The sequence below is a fragment of the Lepidochelys kempii genome, chromosome 8 (genome assembly GCF_965140285.1).
Source record: "Lepidochelys kempii isolate rLepKem1 chromosome 8, rLepKem1.hap1, whole genome shotgun sequence".
In the NCBI taxonomy this organism is placed as follows: Eukaryota; Metazoa; Chordata; order Testudines; family Cheloniidae; genus Lepidochelys; species Lepidochelys kempii.
This window is the reverse complement of record NC_136387.1, coordinates 35,226,881-35,242,654: the sequence shown is the minus strand read 5'-3', so window position 1 is coordinate 35,242,654 and position 15,774 is coordinate 35,226,881. Positions and strand designations below refer to the sequence as shown.

The window sequence follows — 15,774 nt, the reverse complement described above, 5'->3', positions numbered from 1 at the left end:
GCAAGGCGAGATTTATAAATGACACCACGCCGCACCCCCTGGAGCATCCAAGGGAGATCCTATGCTGCAGAGACATCCCTCAGAGGCACAATTCCCTTCCTGGTTCCTCAGGCTGCAGCTTACTCCCCCATTATGTCTGACCAGCCACTCTGGGGGGGAGTGGTTGGGAGCTTTGGCTCTGCTTCTCCTCTCACACTTCCTCACCCATGAGGATTGCAGAGGGTAAGGGCTCCGTACCACACCAGGCTTAATCAATCTGTCTGTCGTGTGCTTACACGGCCCTCATCCCCATAGTCTCAGAAACCCTGGACCCAAGATCCAGGTAGGCTGAGCAAAGCCATGAGGTGTCTTACTCCTGTGCTAGGCTGAGTAAGACAAGGGCATAGTAATGCTGCTCTGTGATTTAGCTTTATTAACCTACTGTCATTATGCATCATAGGCCCAACCCACGGCAGGCCTTCAGTGCATTGAGCTCCTGCAGGATTTGTTTCTCTAGTCTCAAAAAATAATACAACTATTTGGATGTAAAATAATGATTGGGTGAAAAATACCAAAAGAACTGTCAATAACGATCTGGTTGCTTTAGCATATTGTCCTTTCTGGACATCTCCTGCAGAGTTTCATAGAGGAAAATCAACTTTCTATAGTGCTTGTCATACCATCCTATAGACTTTAATAGGGAATTCTATCCCCGCTACAGAATTCTATAGGACAGTTTAAAAAAACTATGGAAAGGACCTTATTCGCTATTAAGCTCTGTAGGTTTGAGAGTCCTTTCTATAGAAACTTCTTAATTCCTTGTTAAAATCTACAGGACATACCCATAAGGACCCAGGTGCCCCAAACATATGCTTCACAAGAGGGGATTTTCAAACCCAAATTGGTCAGATGTCTGAAAATCCCTTCCTACAAACATACAATACAGTTCACTGCAGCTAGCATGTCTGTCGGGCTCCAGGCATGTCTCTGGTGAAGGAATTGACTGCAGGAGGCAACTCCTCCAGTAAGAGTTTGAGGAGTATGTAGCCCTGATTCTGCTGCAAATTGATGACCTCCGGCAACTCCCCTAGACTTCAGCACCCTGGAGGGTCAGGCCCCAAAGGCTGCACCTAAAATAACCCGGTGATCAAGCAAAGCAAACAGTCTGCAGGTTGTCTGAAGCAGAAGAGTTAATTGCCCTGAGAGTTATTTCTAGTAACATCTTTTTTTAATTGCTAAGGGTTATATTTAGTCCCCTATGTGAACCCAATTGAACAGGAGTCTTCAGTTACTTCTGAACCTGGCACAGCTCTGATGCATCAGCACCTGCCGCTGTTATTTTGCTGATCTATATTAACAACCAACAACAACCCAGACCATAATCTCCAGTAAGACCAGCCTAGTGCATCTGATTTTATAGCTATGAAGCTGACACTTCTGCATCTTATTGATGTTCAGATGCAGATCCACGTGCTTTGAACCCAATCAAGAAGATCTTTCTTCACACAACTTTTTCTAAACATGGATGAGCTCGGAGCTGTCAGCTCCAAAGGCAGATTTGGTTTCAAGCTCTGCAGAGACAGAATTAATTCTTGGCGTTGAGACAAGTTTGGCACCCACTTTGGGAATGGTGTGGTTGGATCCCTCCACTGTGAAATGACTGTCTAAGTCAGTGTCAGATGTACCCTTAACAGTCTCAGCTTTATTTCACTATGGCACTGATGTTCGGAGAGCTGGGTAAAGCCTTTGGCATTTGGAAACTGTGAAATGCTCACAAGAACACAGGTTACTTGCCACAGTACCCTGAGTACTTCCAAAGGTAATTTAAACTTTCTTAATTTAGCAGTCACTTGTGAATAGTTTTATCCTCAGGGGCGGGGCGGGGGGGGGGAGAGGCATCTCTGAAATGAGGGATGCAGAAAAGCCACATTAAATAAATGATCCTGGTGCAACTGATTTTAACTGTGGATTTCCTTTTGTCAGTGCTTAGGCAAAATAAGCTGGAGCCCCCTATGTATAAAAAAAGAGGGGGGTCCAAGCAGGGTGTTGTCTGCAAGGGCCCTCAACTTGAGAGCTTGGTCCAAAAGCATCTATATATGTTGCCCCTTGCATGCTGCAAAACACATCTATTGCCTGGCTTTTTTTTTTTTTTTTTTTTTTTTTTGGAGGGGGGTGGTTTGGGGAGAGTCTCAGTGCTTGCTTTTTGTCAGGCCATTACTGGTTGGGGGAGCAAGATGAAACCAAAGGATCTGTAGTGATAATACTTATATTCGTAAATATTGCCAAGGGTGCCCTGAGCAGCAAAAAGGCAGCTGCTCTGTTATCCTTCATCTCTTAGAGAAAGGGAAATAAATGCCATGCAAAGTGACCCTTCGGTTTAGAGATGGGTTTGAACTGCAGGGTTCAGCCCTGGATCTGATCCAAATTACCTCAACGCCCAGTAGGGTTCAGACTGAGGCTTTGAGTCCAACTTTTATCCTGTTCTGAGCTATCTAAGGGCCAGAGCCTATGCTCTTCTCCTAGGGCCCGATTCTGTTCCCACTGCAAACAATGGGGGGTTTTCCAGACTATAGAACTAATGACCCTACTGCTGCTCTCCTTGAAATCAATGGCAAACTATCCCCCGGCCTTCAGTGGAAGCAGCACAGAACAATGGAGGTTTTGATGTGGCTTGTAAGCAAAATCCACAGCAAGGGACAGGCACTGCTCCCTTTGGAGCAGCTGGACATTGTTTCATTAAAATATTTTTGCATTAAAAAAAATTATTTTCCTCAAAGTTGGCCAGTTTTTCATTGAGAACCCTGGAAATTGAAAAAAATATCAGTAGAAAATGTTGTGAGCTTTGGTAGAGATTGTCTCATTTTTGTTTTTGAAAACTGAACATGTTTTATTGAAAATTGTGTATCAAAAACCGCACATTTGGGAGGCAGGGGGTTCCCGTTTTTTGTTGGAAACCCAACAAAACTTTCACTCGTTTAAAAAAAACTATTGTAATGAAAAATTTTCAAAATTTCCCATGACAAATAATTGTTGTTTTTTCTAAGCGCGGAGTGAGAGGCGTTTTGCCTCAAGTAAGAAGAATGCCCCTGCACACAGCCAGTGTGCCCACTGCTACACAAAATAGTGGGGGATGGGAGACAGAGCCCTGGCACCACCTCTTCTCCAGGTGTCCCCACCCCTTTGGGCTCAGGCCTGCACTCAGGGAGTGTAATTCTACCTGGCCCTCACTCGGGATCTCCTTGGACCCTGCCCTCAATCCAGACCCTGTAGGGCCAGGAAGGGTCTGGGCCTGAGCAGCTGGGGGAGGTCATGGGTATGAGCTAATCCAGAGGTGTTGAGTAAATATCTCCTTTCCAGATGAAACATTCCCTCCATATACAATCGATAGCTGCATTCTTTGTCTCCAGACACTGAGTCAGTGATCCTGGCGGGCCAGTTTGCCAAGCATCTGTAATTTTAAAATGCCATCAAGGCCCTCCCTGAGAAGCTGGTTCTGAACTGCTGTTTGTAAAGGGATCTGTCACATTCCCAGCACAGGGCCTGTTTCTACTTGCTGTAAATTTTGCCTCTGGCTTGAGCCTAAAAAATCCCTCCTCAGACGAGTAATCCTTTCACACAATCCAGTCACTCCAAAGGGCCTGCCTGCATGAGCAACCGCTACTTGCCCGAGTGAAGTTTGGCAGGCCAAGGCCAGATCTCTGTAACCCTGAGCTGTATAAATACATTCTTATTAATCAATAACAACCGTTCACACTGAAATTGCTTTCTTCACTGTCTTTGCAGTTTTGAGTGCAATCCCACAATGATAGTAGCAAAATAAATATGCACTGGGGAACCCTGGGGCTACAGATTAGCATGAGGAGGACATGCCTGTGAAGGTGCTGACGCCCAGTAAAATCAATTTGCCTGGAGGAAAATGATAAAAGCTAATGGCACTGCTTGCTTGTGAGAGGGTCTTTCCCCTACTGGGAGTTCTTTTGAAAGGCAAAAATGAAACCCAGCCTGTTGATTAATAAAAGTGCTTATCTGTGATTAACCATCATTAGTATTATAATTACATTCAGGTTTTTTCAAAAGCACCTTGTGACTTCAAGGCCTAAATCTCATTAAAAGTCAATTGCACTTTGGCACCTAACAGTCAGGTCCTCAAAGGTTTTTAGGCCCCTAATTCTCAATGGGAGTTAGGCACCTAAACCCCTTTAAAAATCTGCACCTAGGTGCCTAAGTCCTCTGGAGAGAGTTGTGGTGGATTCTCCATCACTAGAAATCTTTCAATCAAGACTGGATGTTTCTCTAAAAGCTGTGTGTTATATTCATGGCACACATACTGAGAAGTTAGATAAAAAATATGCATACTCTTGCTGGAAGCTTGCAACATACCACTACTTTCTGTCTTAAAATCCAGAATGAGTACCATGATCCCAAGAGAGAGAAAACAGGCTGCTCTGTAAGGCAGCGAGAGGCACAACTCACCCCACCTTTCTTTAAACTGGACCTTTTCAGACTGACTCTGAATGTACACTTTGAGGTTTCCTTACCAAGCCCCCTAGCCTGCCAGCAGGACTAACAAGCCCTCCACAGTCTTAAAGTGGTAGCTTGAAATTCCCATACAGCCCTCAATACTTCAAAATATGCTCTAGATCAGCCACAGCTACTGGATTTGAAAAGTAATTAATTCTGGGAAGTTCTATGGCCTGTGTTTTGCAGGAGGTCAGATGAGGTGATCACAACGGTCCCTTCTGGCTTTAAAATCTGGGTATGAATCTAAGTCACTTAGGTGCTTTGGAAAATTTCACCCTGCAGTGATATTACACGGCACAAGAGCTGCCCAACAGGGCTCGGATTTTTTCACTAATAAAACATTTTAATAATTTACATGAAAAGTACAGCTGGAAATGATCCAGCTTTAAGGGGCTTGTGTTGTTACAGAATGAATTTTGAGGCTAAGACTTTCCAAACAGTCTAGGGGGGTTGAGAGATGCCTGGTTCTTGTTAATTTTAATGGGAATTGGGCATCCAAACCGCTTGGACCTGAGTATCTAATACTCATAATAAAGGGAACTTTTTTGTGAATGCTTGTTTGTAACACAAAAAACCTGGGCGTGTTCAGTCTTGAGAAACGAAGACTGAGAGAGGGGATGACCAGATAACAGTCTTCAGATATGCTACGGGCTGTTCTAAAGAGGACGGTGATCAATGGTTCTCCATGTCCACTGAAGGTAGGACAAGAAGTAATGGGCTTGATCTGCAGCAGGGGAGATTTAGGTTAGATATTAGGAAAAACTAACCAGAAGGCTAGTGTAGCTCTGGAATAGGCTTCCAAGGGAGGTTGCGAATCCCCATCACTGGAGGTCTTTAAGAACAGGTTGGACAAACATCCGTCAAGGATGGTCTAGCTTTACTGGGTCCTGCCTCAGCGCAGGGGGCTGGCCCAGACGACCTCTCAAAGTCCCTTCAAGCCCTGCATTTCTATAATATTATGATCTTTATCTCTGATTTATTCATGGATGTTTAGTATTGTTCTCAGCATCCTGGCCATTTTTGGGGAGGGTGGCTACTAAATCGCCGTACATGAAAGGGGCAATCTAGGCAGAGACCTGTTAGATTATGGAAAGGGTGCTGCCTCTCACAGCACCTCCCCAGCTGAGCAGTCTGTGCATGAGAACCATGCGGGTATTTTGTTAGGACTGCATCTCACAGCTGTTTCTCAGAGCATAGTGTATAGCTGGCTGCATTTCGGAACGGCTTCCTGAATACATACTGTCGAGCTGAACTTTTCATTCCGTTGCCTTGCTTGAAAACAAAAATAAATCACTGATACCTTGGCTCTGGGCAGTTATTGTCAGTTGTGCTGCTAGCATATGATATCTGTTTGTTTCTCCTTTCCTAGGCTGGCAACCTATAACAGGTTTTGCTCTTTATTATGACCGTATCAAACGGTGGGGATGGAAAATGCGCCCCCGGAGAAGATCAGGTTCTCAAGTCCCAGGGGAAATAGCACCAGCTCCAACAAATATAAAGAGGTGCCTGAGTTGCATTTTCAAATGGACTCCTCTGAACCTAGCATGTGCTGCAGGGAATAAAAAATGATCCCTGCAGCGAAAAGAAATACTGTCCAGTTCTCTAGGCCGGGGCAGCCCCCTGAGCCTGATGGATTAAGTGGGGAGGGGACCTTCAGTGACTCTGAATGCAAAGAAGCTGCTTCAGAAAAGAACAGCCACACACCTAGCCAGTCCCCAGGAGACCCCCTAAAGGACACATCGGACTCCTCTGTCTCCTCTTACCACACTGCTCTGTGCTCAGAGGGGGCTGAGAGTTTTAAGGACTGCACGGAGTCTCTGGAAGACGAAGGGGACGCTCTGTTAACCCAGCCGCCTGATGGTGACCCAGATGATGAAAGCGACCTGCATTGCAAGAACAAAACTGCACCGGTGAGCCTTCCTGAACGGAGCCCGGCTGGCGTGAAAGGGTTCTGGCCAAGCGCTTCTGAGGACACAGCGGGGCAACTACATGGGACGCTAAGCGATTTTGACAAAGCCACATGGGAGCTGCCTGATAAGAACAGCAAAGATGCTGGTGATATTTGTGCTGCTGCCTCTGCAGCCGTAGTTCATTCAGCTTTAAATAGAAGCCGGGCTTCAGGGGGGAGTTTAACAGCCACAGCTGAGAGGACCTTGAGCCCCCAGGCAGGCAGGGAGTGTGCCACAAGCAATCAAGTTTGCAGATACAGAGGCTACCTCAGTGCCAAGGAGAAGCAACAGGTTCAGATGTCAATCACAGGCCCTGCTAAGAATAGCTCTGCTCCAGGGTACAGCAGCAGGATGGGTCTAGCCACAAGAGAGCTGCAGCCTGGAGGCGGTGGGTCTAAATATTTGGATCCACCTTTACGATTCAATGCACCGAAACCCAGGGAGATGTTCCTCAAAGTGCGCAATACGAAGGGCAGCAGAGCTCCTGTGATTAGCAAGGCCTCCTACCCCCAGTATTGCGCTGAGAACTCCAGCGCTGGGAGCGACTCCGAAGAGGCTGATAATGAAGTTCAGAAGCTCACTGCTCTGTCGTTCCGGAGCCTCTCGTGCCCTCACGGTGGTTCCCTACATATGTACAGTTCTAGTAACAGGACATCATCTAGCTTGTCCAATTCCTTGTCAGAAGACAGTAATGGAATGAACAGGTGGTCAACACGTAATGAGCTGAGAAAAGCAGAGGTGGTCAGCCAGGCAAAGGGCAGCAGACAATTCCCTGCTGGCAGCCAAGTCCCAGAAAAAGATCCGCCCAGTTACTCATTCGGGAAGGACCCGCTCAAGTGTGTTGATGTGGCTTTGGAAAGTGCCGACGGCAAAAAGGGCCACTCCAAAAAGAGGACTGTGCCCAAGAGGCAGATCCAGCTAAAGCAGAGAGACAGGAATCAGATGAGTTTCCTCAGAGCAGGGGACTGCACTGCTCATCAGCCCTTTGCAGCACCCAGGAACAACCCCTGCCTGAAGGGCAGGACCATCAGCGATGAATTCAGGATAAACTACAAACAGTTTATGAGAACAGCGTCATTAGACGACTCGTACAGCAAAACCAGGATGGCCTCCTGCCTGGTGAAAAATGTGCTGGCCAAGAAAATGCAGTATGAGCAGAGGATCAGAATGGAGCAGAAATCGATGCAGGGCAGCTTGACTTCTTCTGTACCATCCTCCGTAAGTACGGACCTTGTGGGGGATTTCACGGAAGGGAAGTCAAGTTCTCTGTCCAAGTCTGACTGCAGCTGTTCAGCTGAAGATCTGCAGAGTCATTCAATGAGTGAAAGGTCTGAGTCAATGAGCCAAGAAAGTACAGATGCCATGCGGCCTACCAAAGGGGTAGTGCTGAACGAGCAGCAAAGGGAAAATGTCTGCAAGCTGAAAAAGACATTCAATGAGCTGAATGAAAGACTGAAGTCTCAAGAAGCCACCCAGCCCAAGCCACTCCCCATCTTGGCAGATGATATGAACGGGGATTCAGGTGACAGCAGGAAGCAGGTTGCCAGAGAGAGGAAAGAATACTGGAGAGCTCGTGCCCTGTTTGAATCCAAGCAGGCTGAGGTGAAAGGCTTGGGTGTCACCCCGACGTTTTCCAAAGCACAAAAGCCATGGCCCAGTTTGAAGCAGCGAGCTATCAGCAAGAACGAGCACACGTCACGGAAAGAGGAGAAGGTCCCTTTCAAGCCAAAAAGCTTAGTGGTGCCCAGGGATCCAGCCAGGAACATCTTCACGTCCACAACGCAGGAGATGAAACTGATCCCACATAGCAAACCCGAGCAGCAACAGAAGATGCTGAATGTCTCCAGGCAGCTGACTCCGGAGGGAGGTGCTGAGGAGAAGAGGCCAGCAGCAGTGCAGAGCACCAAGCATTCCACTCTCATTTTGCCCACTTCCTGCAGATCACGCAATGATGAGAAAAGCAGACCCCCTGAAGCATCATGCACTCAGAAAGCCAAGAAGACAGAGAATAAAGGGAAGGGGCGGATACATCAGCCCAGGGATGTCAGAAAGTTAGTTAAGAACACCTATAGCTTGTGCTTTAAATCTTCAGACAGCTTCAATATAGACCAAGAAACCAACAGTGGGGATAGTGTAAGCCTATCAACAAAGGAGTCCACTGCAACCTCCCCTCTGTTTATACACTGTACCTCGGTGTGTCGCAAAGATGATGTGCAAACAAAGACCCATTCACATGGAAAAAACCGGGAGCAGCCGCTGAACTTAGATGTGTCAGCGGTTTCCATACCAGATCAGAGAGCGAGTGACCTGCAACACAGTGCCACTTTAAACCCCATCACTAAGCCCCACGTGGATGGACCTGCCAGTCTTACTGAAAGCAAATGCACTGCAGTGAGTGAATCTTCAATGCACATCACTCAAATTCAGTCCAAGAAGAAGGTTGTGGCTGGGAATGAAGAACCCCAACTAAAGCCTGAAAATAAACAAGTGCATTATGAGAGGAGTGAGCTAAATGTAACACCATCTTCCAAAGCCACGAGGAAAGCACCTCAGATGGAATCCCAGCTTAATATCAAGGTCAACAGTTCTCTTTCCAAGCATCCACATAGAACACAAGCTGACCACTTCCCTGCTCCAACTTACTCAGCTTCGAATGGAAGGGCTACGAAAGACTCATTGACACAAGCTAATTGCAACTCACTAGAAAAAAGTGAAGCTGTTCTGTTTCCATCTTCAGCCTCTCCTAAGGACACCAAGAACTGCACTGACATCAATCACAACACTGCCAGGCCAGGTCACAAGGAGTCTGAGTGGCCATTTCAGAAGCATTTATCCACTGAGATCATCTCATTGACACCTCGCAACAGTCAAGACTATTCTGTCAGTCCAAAAGAAGAAAACAAGGTCTCCGAATCGACCAAGGAAGGCTACAGACATCTACAGCCCATAAAGTCAACAGTGACAAGTACCCAAACATCCCACACAAACATGCCAGCAAACAATCAGTCTGCTAACAGTTCGCATCAGCAGAAGGCCCAGAACAAAATGTTTGATGCCCCCAGGCCGTTGGATAGCCAAGTGTTTGTGCCAGCAACCCGCACGTCTCCAGAGTGTGCCAATTCCAATACCCCCTTGAGATCAAAGGAATACAGCGAAGGAACCAGACTACCAGGAGTTCCTTCTGCTGCACCATCGCCCCCAGCTGGAAAGCTCCAAGATCAGAGGGAGAATTGGGATCACTTGAACAGACAGCAGGCAGGAAACGAGCAATATTTCACAGCCACCCATGCTGAGAATGCCAACTATTTAACGATTCCTGTAAAAGCCCAGAAACCCGAAGCAGCTCCTAAGCCCTTGGTGCCCTCCCATCCACACCACACTTTGGTCAGTTCCAACGTGTCCTTCCAGCCAGGCAGGGAAGCACCCATGAGCACAATGAGCAATGAGTCTCCTCAGCCGAAAGCACCAGAGGGCAAGACAGCCACGGACCACGCCGTGCATGACCAGCCAAGCCATGTCCAGCCCCGCTGCAGAGTCAACGACTCACCCAATTTCCTGAGGAGGAACAATGGCATTTCACCGGGCAGCAGAAGTGCCCCTAGCCCCACCAGGTCTTTTGCTCCCCAGCCCCAGGCTCACAGGAAAATGCTCGTTGATCCAGACAGCGGGAAGTGCTACTACATGGAACCTCCCAGACAGCCGCAGCTGAAAATGCTCTATGACCCAGAGACAGGCCAGTACCTTGAAGTGTTGATACCACCAGTCCCCTTGGCATCACATAGTAGGCTTTACCCAACTCCTTTCAACCCACTGGTCATGAATCCAGGGGTTTATGGACCGCCCTACATACCATATCCGGGATTCCCAGGGTTTCCTCCTCCTCCTGTGACTGTGCCATCCGTCCACCCCGATCTGCCAAACCAACAGCCTGGTCAAGAAAATACAAATGTTACTGAAATCTTCAGCCCTGGTCCAAAAGGCGAAGCTCCACCAGCTACTCAAGCCACCGACTGCAACTACATGGAGAGTTTATATTATATTCCTACTGGGATGAATTCAAGTCCTAGCCCTAATCAGCCTTTGTTCTCCCCAGCTGCAAGTTTCAGTCCTTCCATGCCGGAGAAAGGGCCCTTGTTCCGGATGTGAGACCCTCACCCAAATGAACCTGCAGCACACGGAGGGTTAAAATGGTGGGTTTCCCCTCAATGAATGTGTATTGCGTATTTATTTCTGACTATTCGTACTTGAAAACAAGTCAAGCCTACAGCAGTCCCCAAGATGTGGTGGAAAAGGAGAGAGAGACCCACTGCCTGACCCTGCTGGTTACACTTTGCTCCCCTTGTCCAGATGTTTGGGCTTCCAAAGCAAATCAGAGGTAACAGTGCACCAAGAAGACAGCACGGGGCACATCACTTCTGGTTCATCTCATTGGTTCCTAATGAGAATGAAGAACGCAATAGCCAGACTAATTAAATGTAACCAGCCCTGACCATCCTGGTGCTCGTGAAGTCAATGGGAATTTTGCTATTGATTTCAAAGGGACCAGGATTTAGCCTAGCAGCCTCTCATCCATAACTGCTGATCTGTTTCTTGATGCACAGAACAAACTATTCTAATGCTGGGCCTGATCCTGGGAGGTGCTGTTCACCAGCCACCAGAGTTATATGTGCTCAGCACTAAGTGGATCAGGATCGGGCCCTGTGCCAGGTAACAATCATTTTATTTTGGTTTTTGCTTACTCTGTATTGGTCGGATGCTGTCCAGGAGAAACCCACTCTTTCGCTTTGAAAGACAAAACTTCCACTAGTCAGCATTACAAAAATTACCCACACAGCCTAGTTTTTATTTGTGAAGATCGCTGTTTCAAGGGGCTGCATGCATGAAGGCTGGAATGCATACCACCTCCCAGCTTGTTTTGTCCTGTCAAGCAAAGAGTCTGTGAAAAGGGGAGGGCATGCTGCATTATGGGCTATGGTTACTGGCTGTGGAAGCTGACTGTAAAATTATTTCAGGGAAGTTTTCTACCCTGCAGGAGGGCAGCCTGGCTAGTCATGGTGTGACAGCCTGGGAATCTGTGAGAGCTGTTATGGAACTTGTCCAAGTATTTTCAGTATTAGCAAAAAGGGTCAATAATCATTTTTAAAAATAGGTTCTCAGACCTGTGGGAAATCTTAGCTGTTTCTTGGCTGCTTTGCGGGGCTGGCTGAGTGAAATGCAGCCCTGCAGAGGAAAGGTACACCACGTAAGTCCTGCTTAAACTCTTAAGGCTCTTACCTGCCTGCTTAACCTCTTACCTGACACTGCAAACAGTTGCTATTGGGCTTGGCTTTGCCTTTTTTTGCAATGATTTGTTCTTGTTCTGACATATTTTTCACTGCATCGTTATTCCTTTGGTTTCTTTGGCCTACATGCTCCCAGGGTATGTCTATACTGCAGTAGGGTTGGTCGCAGCTTGATGAGACAGATTCGAGCTAGCTAGCTCCGGTGCGAGAGCAGTAAACCCACGGCAGTTTGGGCAAACCCAGCAAGTAATTACCCAGACTAGATTAAAAGATTGCAAGTTGCAACTCAAGTTGCACTCATGCCCAGTGACTGCAGTGTAGTCAGACCTCCCCGCCCCACACCAGCTCAGATCCTCAGCTGGTGTAAATCAGACTGGTACCACTGAAATCATATGAGGTTGTACCTGTTTTCCCCCGCTGAGGTCCTGGCCCAAAGAACTGAGTGAGAAATAATTAAGGAATCTGGCGCTTTTGTCCTTTGCTGTATAGAAAAGAAAAATTACAGTATGTCCAAAGCACGTCTGTTAATAACTATTAGGATAATTAATGTATTTATGTACATTGTGGCAGCGTCAAGGAGCTGCAGTCATGGCCCAGGACCCAGTTGTGCCAGGCCCTGTACAAACACTGAACAAAAAGGCAGTCCCTGCCCCAAGGAGCTTCCAATCTAAATATAACAAAAGACAACAGGTGGAGACAGACAGGCAGGCAGACAAGGGGGCACAAGGAAACAAGAGGTTCATATGGGTCACCATGGAAGGCAATGGCTATTTAGTGATGTATTTAGTAAGTTGCATCTTAGTGCTCAGCAGATGGTCAGTACTGGACCCAGTCCAACCCCACTGGACGTGTGGAAAATAAGCAAGCAGTAGGAAGCATGAGAAGAGAGTTAATCAATTATTAAACTTCTTCCAGTGTAAACGATCAGAGCTGCTGCTGGTAACCTGGGTACAGAAACTGTGTATGAACACGGTCTAAACCTTCCTCTGTGGCCAGGGGAGGTCCTGCCTTTGTCCACATTCAAAATGCAGGCAGTCTGCTGGTGTAGAAAGCACATCACATGCTCCAGCTTGGTGCTAGACCCAGCCTGCAGGCCCGATCGCGCAGCCCTTCTCAGTGCGAGTGGCCTTTGCCCCCCGCGGGAATCCCACTGACATCAGGGGCATGGCTCGGGTGAAGAACTGTGCATCTGAACGTGCCTCACAGGATCGGGCCCCAGGGGTGTTTGAGCTTCAGCGTCCAGGGCAGTGGTGCAGAGCTCTTGCTGCTGCTTTGCAGACAGCTCCCTGCTCACGGGCCAGCTCACTGGTTTCCAGCTGTTCTGCAGGTGTCAGGCTCAGTGTAAGGAAGCAGCCAGAGAGGCTGGAAACAAGGCAGAACCAGCTCAGCTGCCTTTCCTAGGAACCATGGCACCGCAAGAGGAAAGGAAACCGGAGCAGCCCTCAGGGACCAGAGTCAGCCAGGGGGAAGGACTGTCTGGGGTGCAGAGAGTGAGGCTGCTCAGCAGTGTGTAGTGGGGAGAAACACGTGGCTGGCTCAGGGAAGAGGGGAGCAGAAGTGATGTGGGGGGAGGTGGAATGAGAGCAAAGGGCGACGGAGTTAGAGGGGATATTTGCCTTTCTGAGGCCAAAGTGTAGGCAGGGCCCTGTGCCGAGTTTTAACAAGGTTTAATGAGAATCTCTAGCTAACAGCTCAACACTGCTATGCTTTAGAGCTGCCAGCCCTGGAGTAGCTTGGACGTCCTGGCTGGGCAGGAGCCAGAGGTATTAGGTCCAGCCATTCTAGCTCCTTGGAATTGATATCTGGTCAGGTGAAAGGAGGGTTGATGCAGGTTGAATAGTGTGTGTGAAATGGGAAGGGGTAATTTAATAGTGGTGCTTAAAGGTGAACTGCAAATCAAGCATGAAACCTGAGCTAAGCAGCGATTTCGATCCCTTATGCCCCCGCCCTGAGAGAACGCAGCATAGGCACGTGAATAGGGTGACAGAGTCATGGTGTCGGTCCTCTCTCTGCCACTGATTCACTGGGTGAGCTTGGGCAAGTCACTCAGATGCGGCATGTCTCAGTTTCCCCATCTGAGGGTTATGATAGTGACTCATCTCTGTAATGTGCCTTGAGATCTACCGATGAAGTGCATTCTGTAAGTGTGATTATTATTTATCACACTGCCGTGGGAGGCATTCAGCACAGAAATGATGCCCAGCACAGCAGGGCCCTGCCTTCTAGGCACTACTGCAGGACAAATTCATAATAAGAAGTAAACCTTTACAAATTCTTTCTAGCCCTCTTGGAAAGCCTCTCAGTACTTCCTGCTTCTCTGATGCGATTCCAGAATGCATCTTTTGGCGACATCCAATGGATTACCATGGATTACCCAGGCTGCAGTGTGACCTCCGGTATTTGTGATGTCACATCCTGGAATCTCGTCAGAACTAATGGGATTTCATGCAGGGGGGGGGCAAAAGAATCGTATACAAGTAAATTAAACTGTATTTCTCTGCGGAATGCCCATCATGGCCTGGCAAGAGGTGGGGATGAGTATCTCTAGGGAAATCTACAGCCAGAAAGCAAGACATATGAGCCCACTAAACCTTTGCAGTATCATAGATAACACCTTTCTGTGCCTACTACAGAGCTTTTGGGAAAGTTCACTGTAGATGAACACAGCTCAACAGCCCTTGCCAGCCTTCTAAGCCACCTTAACTTTTCATCCCTTTGCTGTTTATCATGGACAGCAGCCAGGGAAAAGCTTGATCAGCCTTCTAAATTGCACCCATCCTGGAACGCCTGACATGCTGACTCCATGACAAGCTGACCTGTTCAGAGCAAAGGACAACATGTTGAGCAAGCTGTAATCCCCACCATACCACACTAGGGCAAGCCATAGGTCTATGAGTACCCTAAATCCAATAAAAGAAGCACCCTTCCCTCCCATAATATCATATGTTCAGTGCCAGATCAGGAGAGAAGTGTCCTTCCTGACCCTATCAGTGATCAGCAGCAGCCCTGAAGCATGAGATTTTATTACTCAAGATGCTTTCAAATATTTTCTTTTTTATCTTAAACTAGGGAAGTTAAAAGCCAGTAACTATGTTAAATGCAACAGTAAAAGCTGGGATCTGAAAGCCACTTATGCCTGAAGAGACTCCCACAGGAACCATTCCACCATCCTCATGTGCACTGCAGTAGGGTCAGTCATTAGGTGACCACGTAACAATGGGGCAGGCTCGTCATTAGATATATAGGGTGGGATTTTCAAATGCACTCAGTTTTGATTGGCCTAACTCCACTCTCCATTCAAGCCAGTGGCAAAACTCCCGTTGATTTCAAAGGGAGTAGGGTTAGGCCAATGCAGAGAGCTTTTGAAAATTCCCTCCTTATTTGACAAATAAGAACGGCCATGTGGGGTCAGACCAAAAGTCCATCAAGCCCAGTATCCTGTCCTCTGACAGTGGCCAATGGCAGGTGCCCCAAAGGGAGTGAATAGACAGATCATCATCAAGTGATCCATGCCCTGTCACCCAGTCCCAGCTTCTGACAAACAGAGGCTAAGGACACCATTCCTGCCCAAATATAAGTGAAATAGCTGGTATTATAGAAATGGGCCAGACACTGAGGGGCACAACCTGCTCTCAGTTACAGTATGTTAGCCTGGAGTGAATCCACTGCAGGATCCGCACTGCAGAACATTGTGAGCTTTTAACAAAGAGAAGAAATGTGTAATGGGTCCATCATCTGGGGAATAAAAAAACAGAAGGCCTTTTTTCAAAGGTAAGCATGGGTTCATCTGCTGGAGACCCTGCTTGTGCAATCAGATCTGCTAGTGTAGCAGGAGAGAGGGGCGTAAATTAGGGTTACATTAGCCCAGACATCAAGATTCTTCACAGTGCTCTGGTCTGTGGGTCTGATTGCAGGATCAGGACATGGCGTGATCAGTATTTGGATTCCTAGTAAATGCAAGAGCTGATCAGTTGTCTACTGGTGCTAATCTGGTTTTGTTTTTTAAATGTGATCACGTGCGGCACCAGAAAAAAGCAACAGGA

General features: G+C 47.5%; 1 protein-coding gene and 1 long non-coding RNA gene across 2 annotated transcripts in view; one reads left to right on the top strand and one right to left on the bottom strand.

Moving 5' to 3' along the window:
• LOC140915766 (uncharacterized) overlaps nt 1-15,774 on the bottom strand; it is a 62,222-nt gene that overhangs the window by 26,628 nt on the left and 19,820 nt on the right. The gene's annotated exons all lie outside the window — the stretch shown is intronic.
• On the top strand, nt 6,066-10,595 carry PROB1 (proline rich basic protein 1). Its single transcript, XM_073358178.1, has one exon. The coding sequence runs from the start codon at nt 6,066-6,068 to the stop codon at nt 10,593-10,595; it is 4,530 nt and encodes a 1,509-aa protein (XP_073214279.1).

What these genes read in the sequence shown, in the direction of transcription:
- PROB1 (XM_073358178.1), top strand. Translation starts at nt 6,066, where the DNA reads ATGATCCCTGCAGCGAAAAGAAATACTGTCCAGTTCTCTAGGCCGGGG.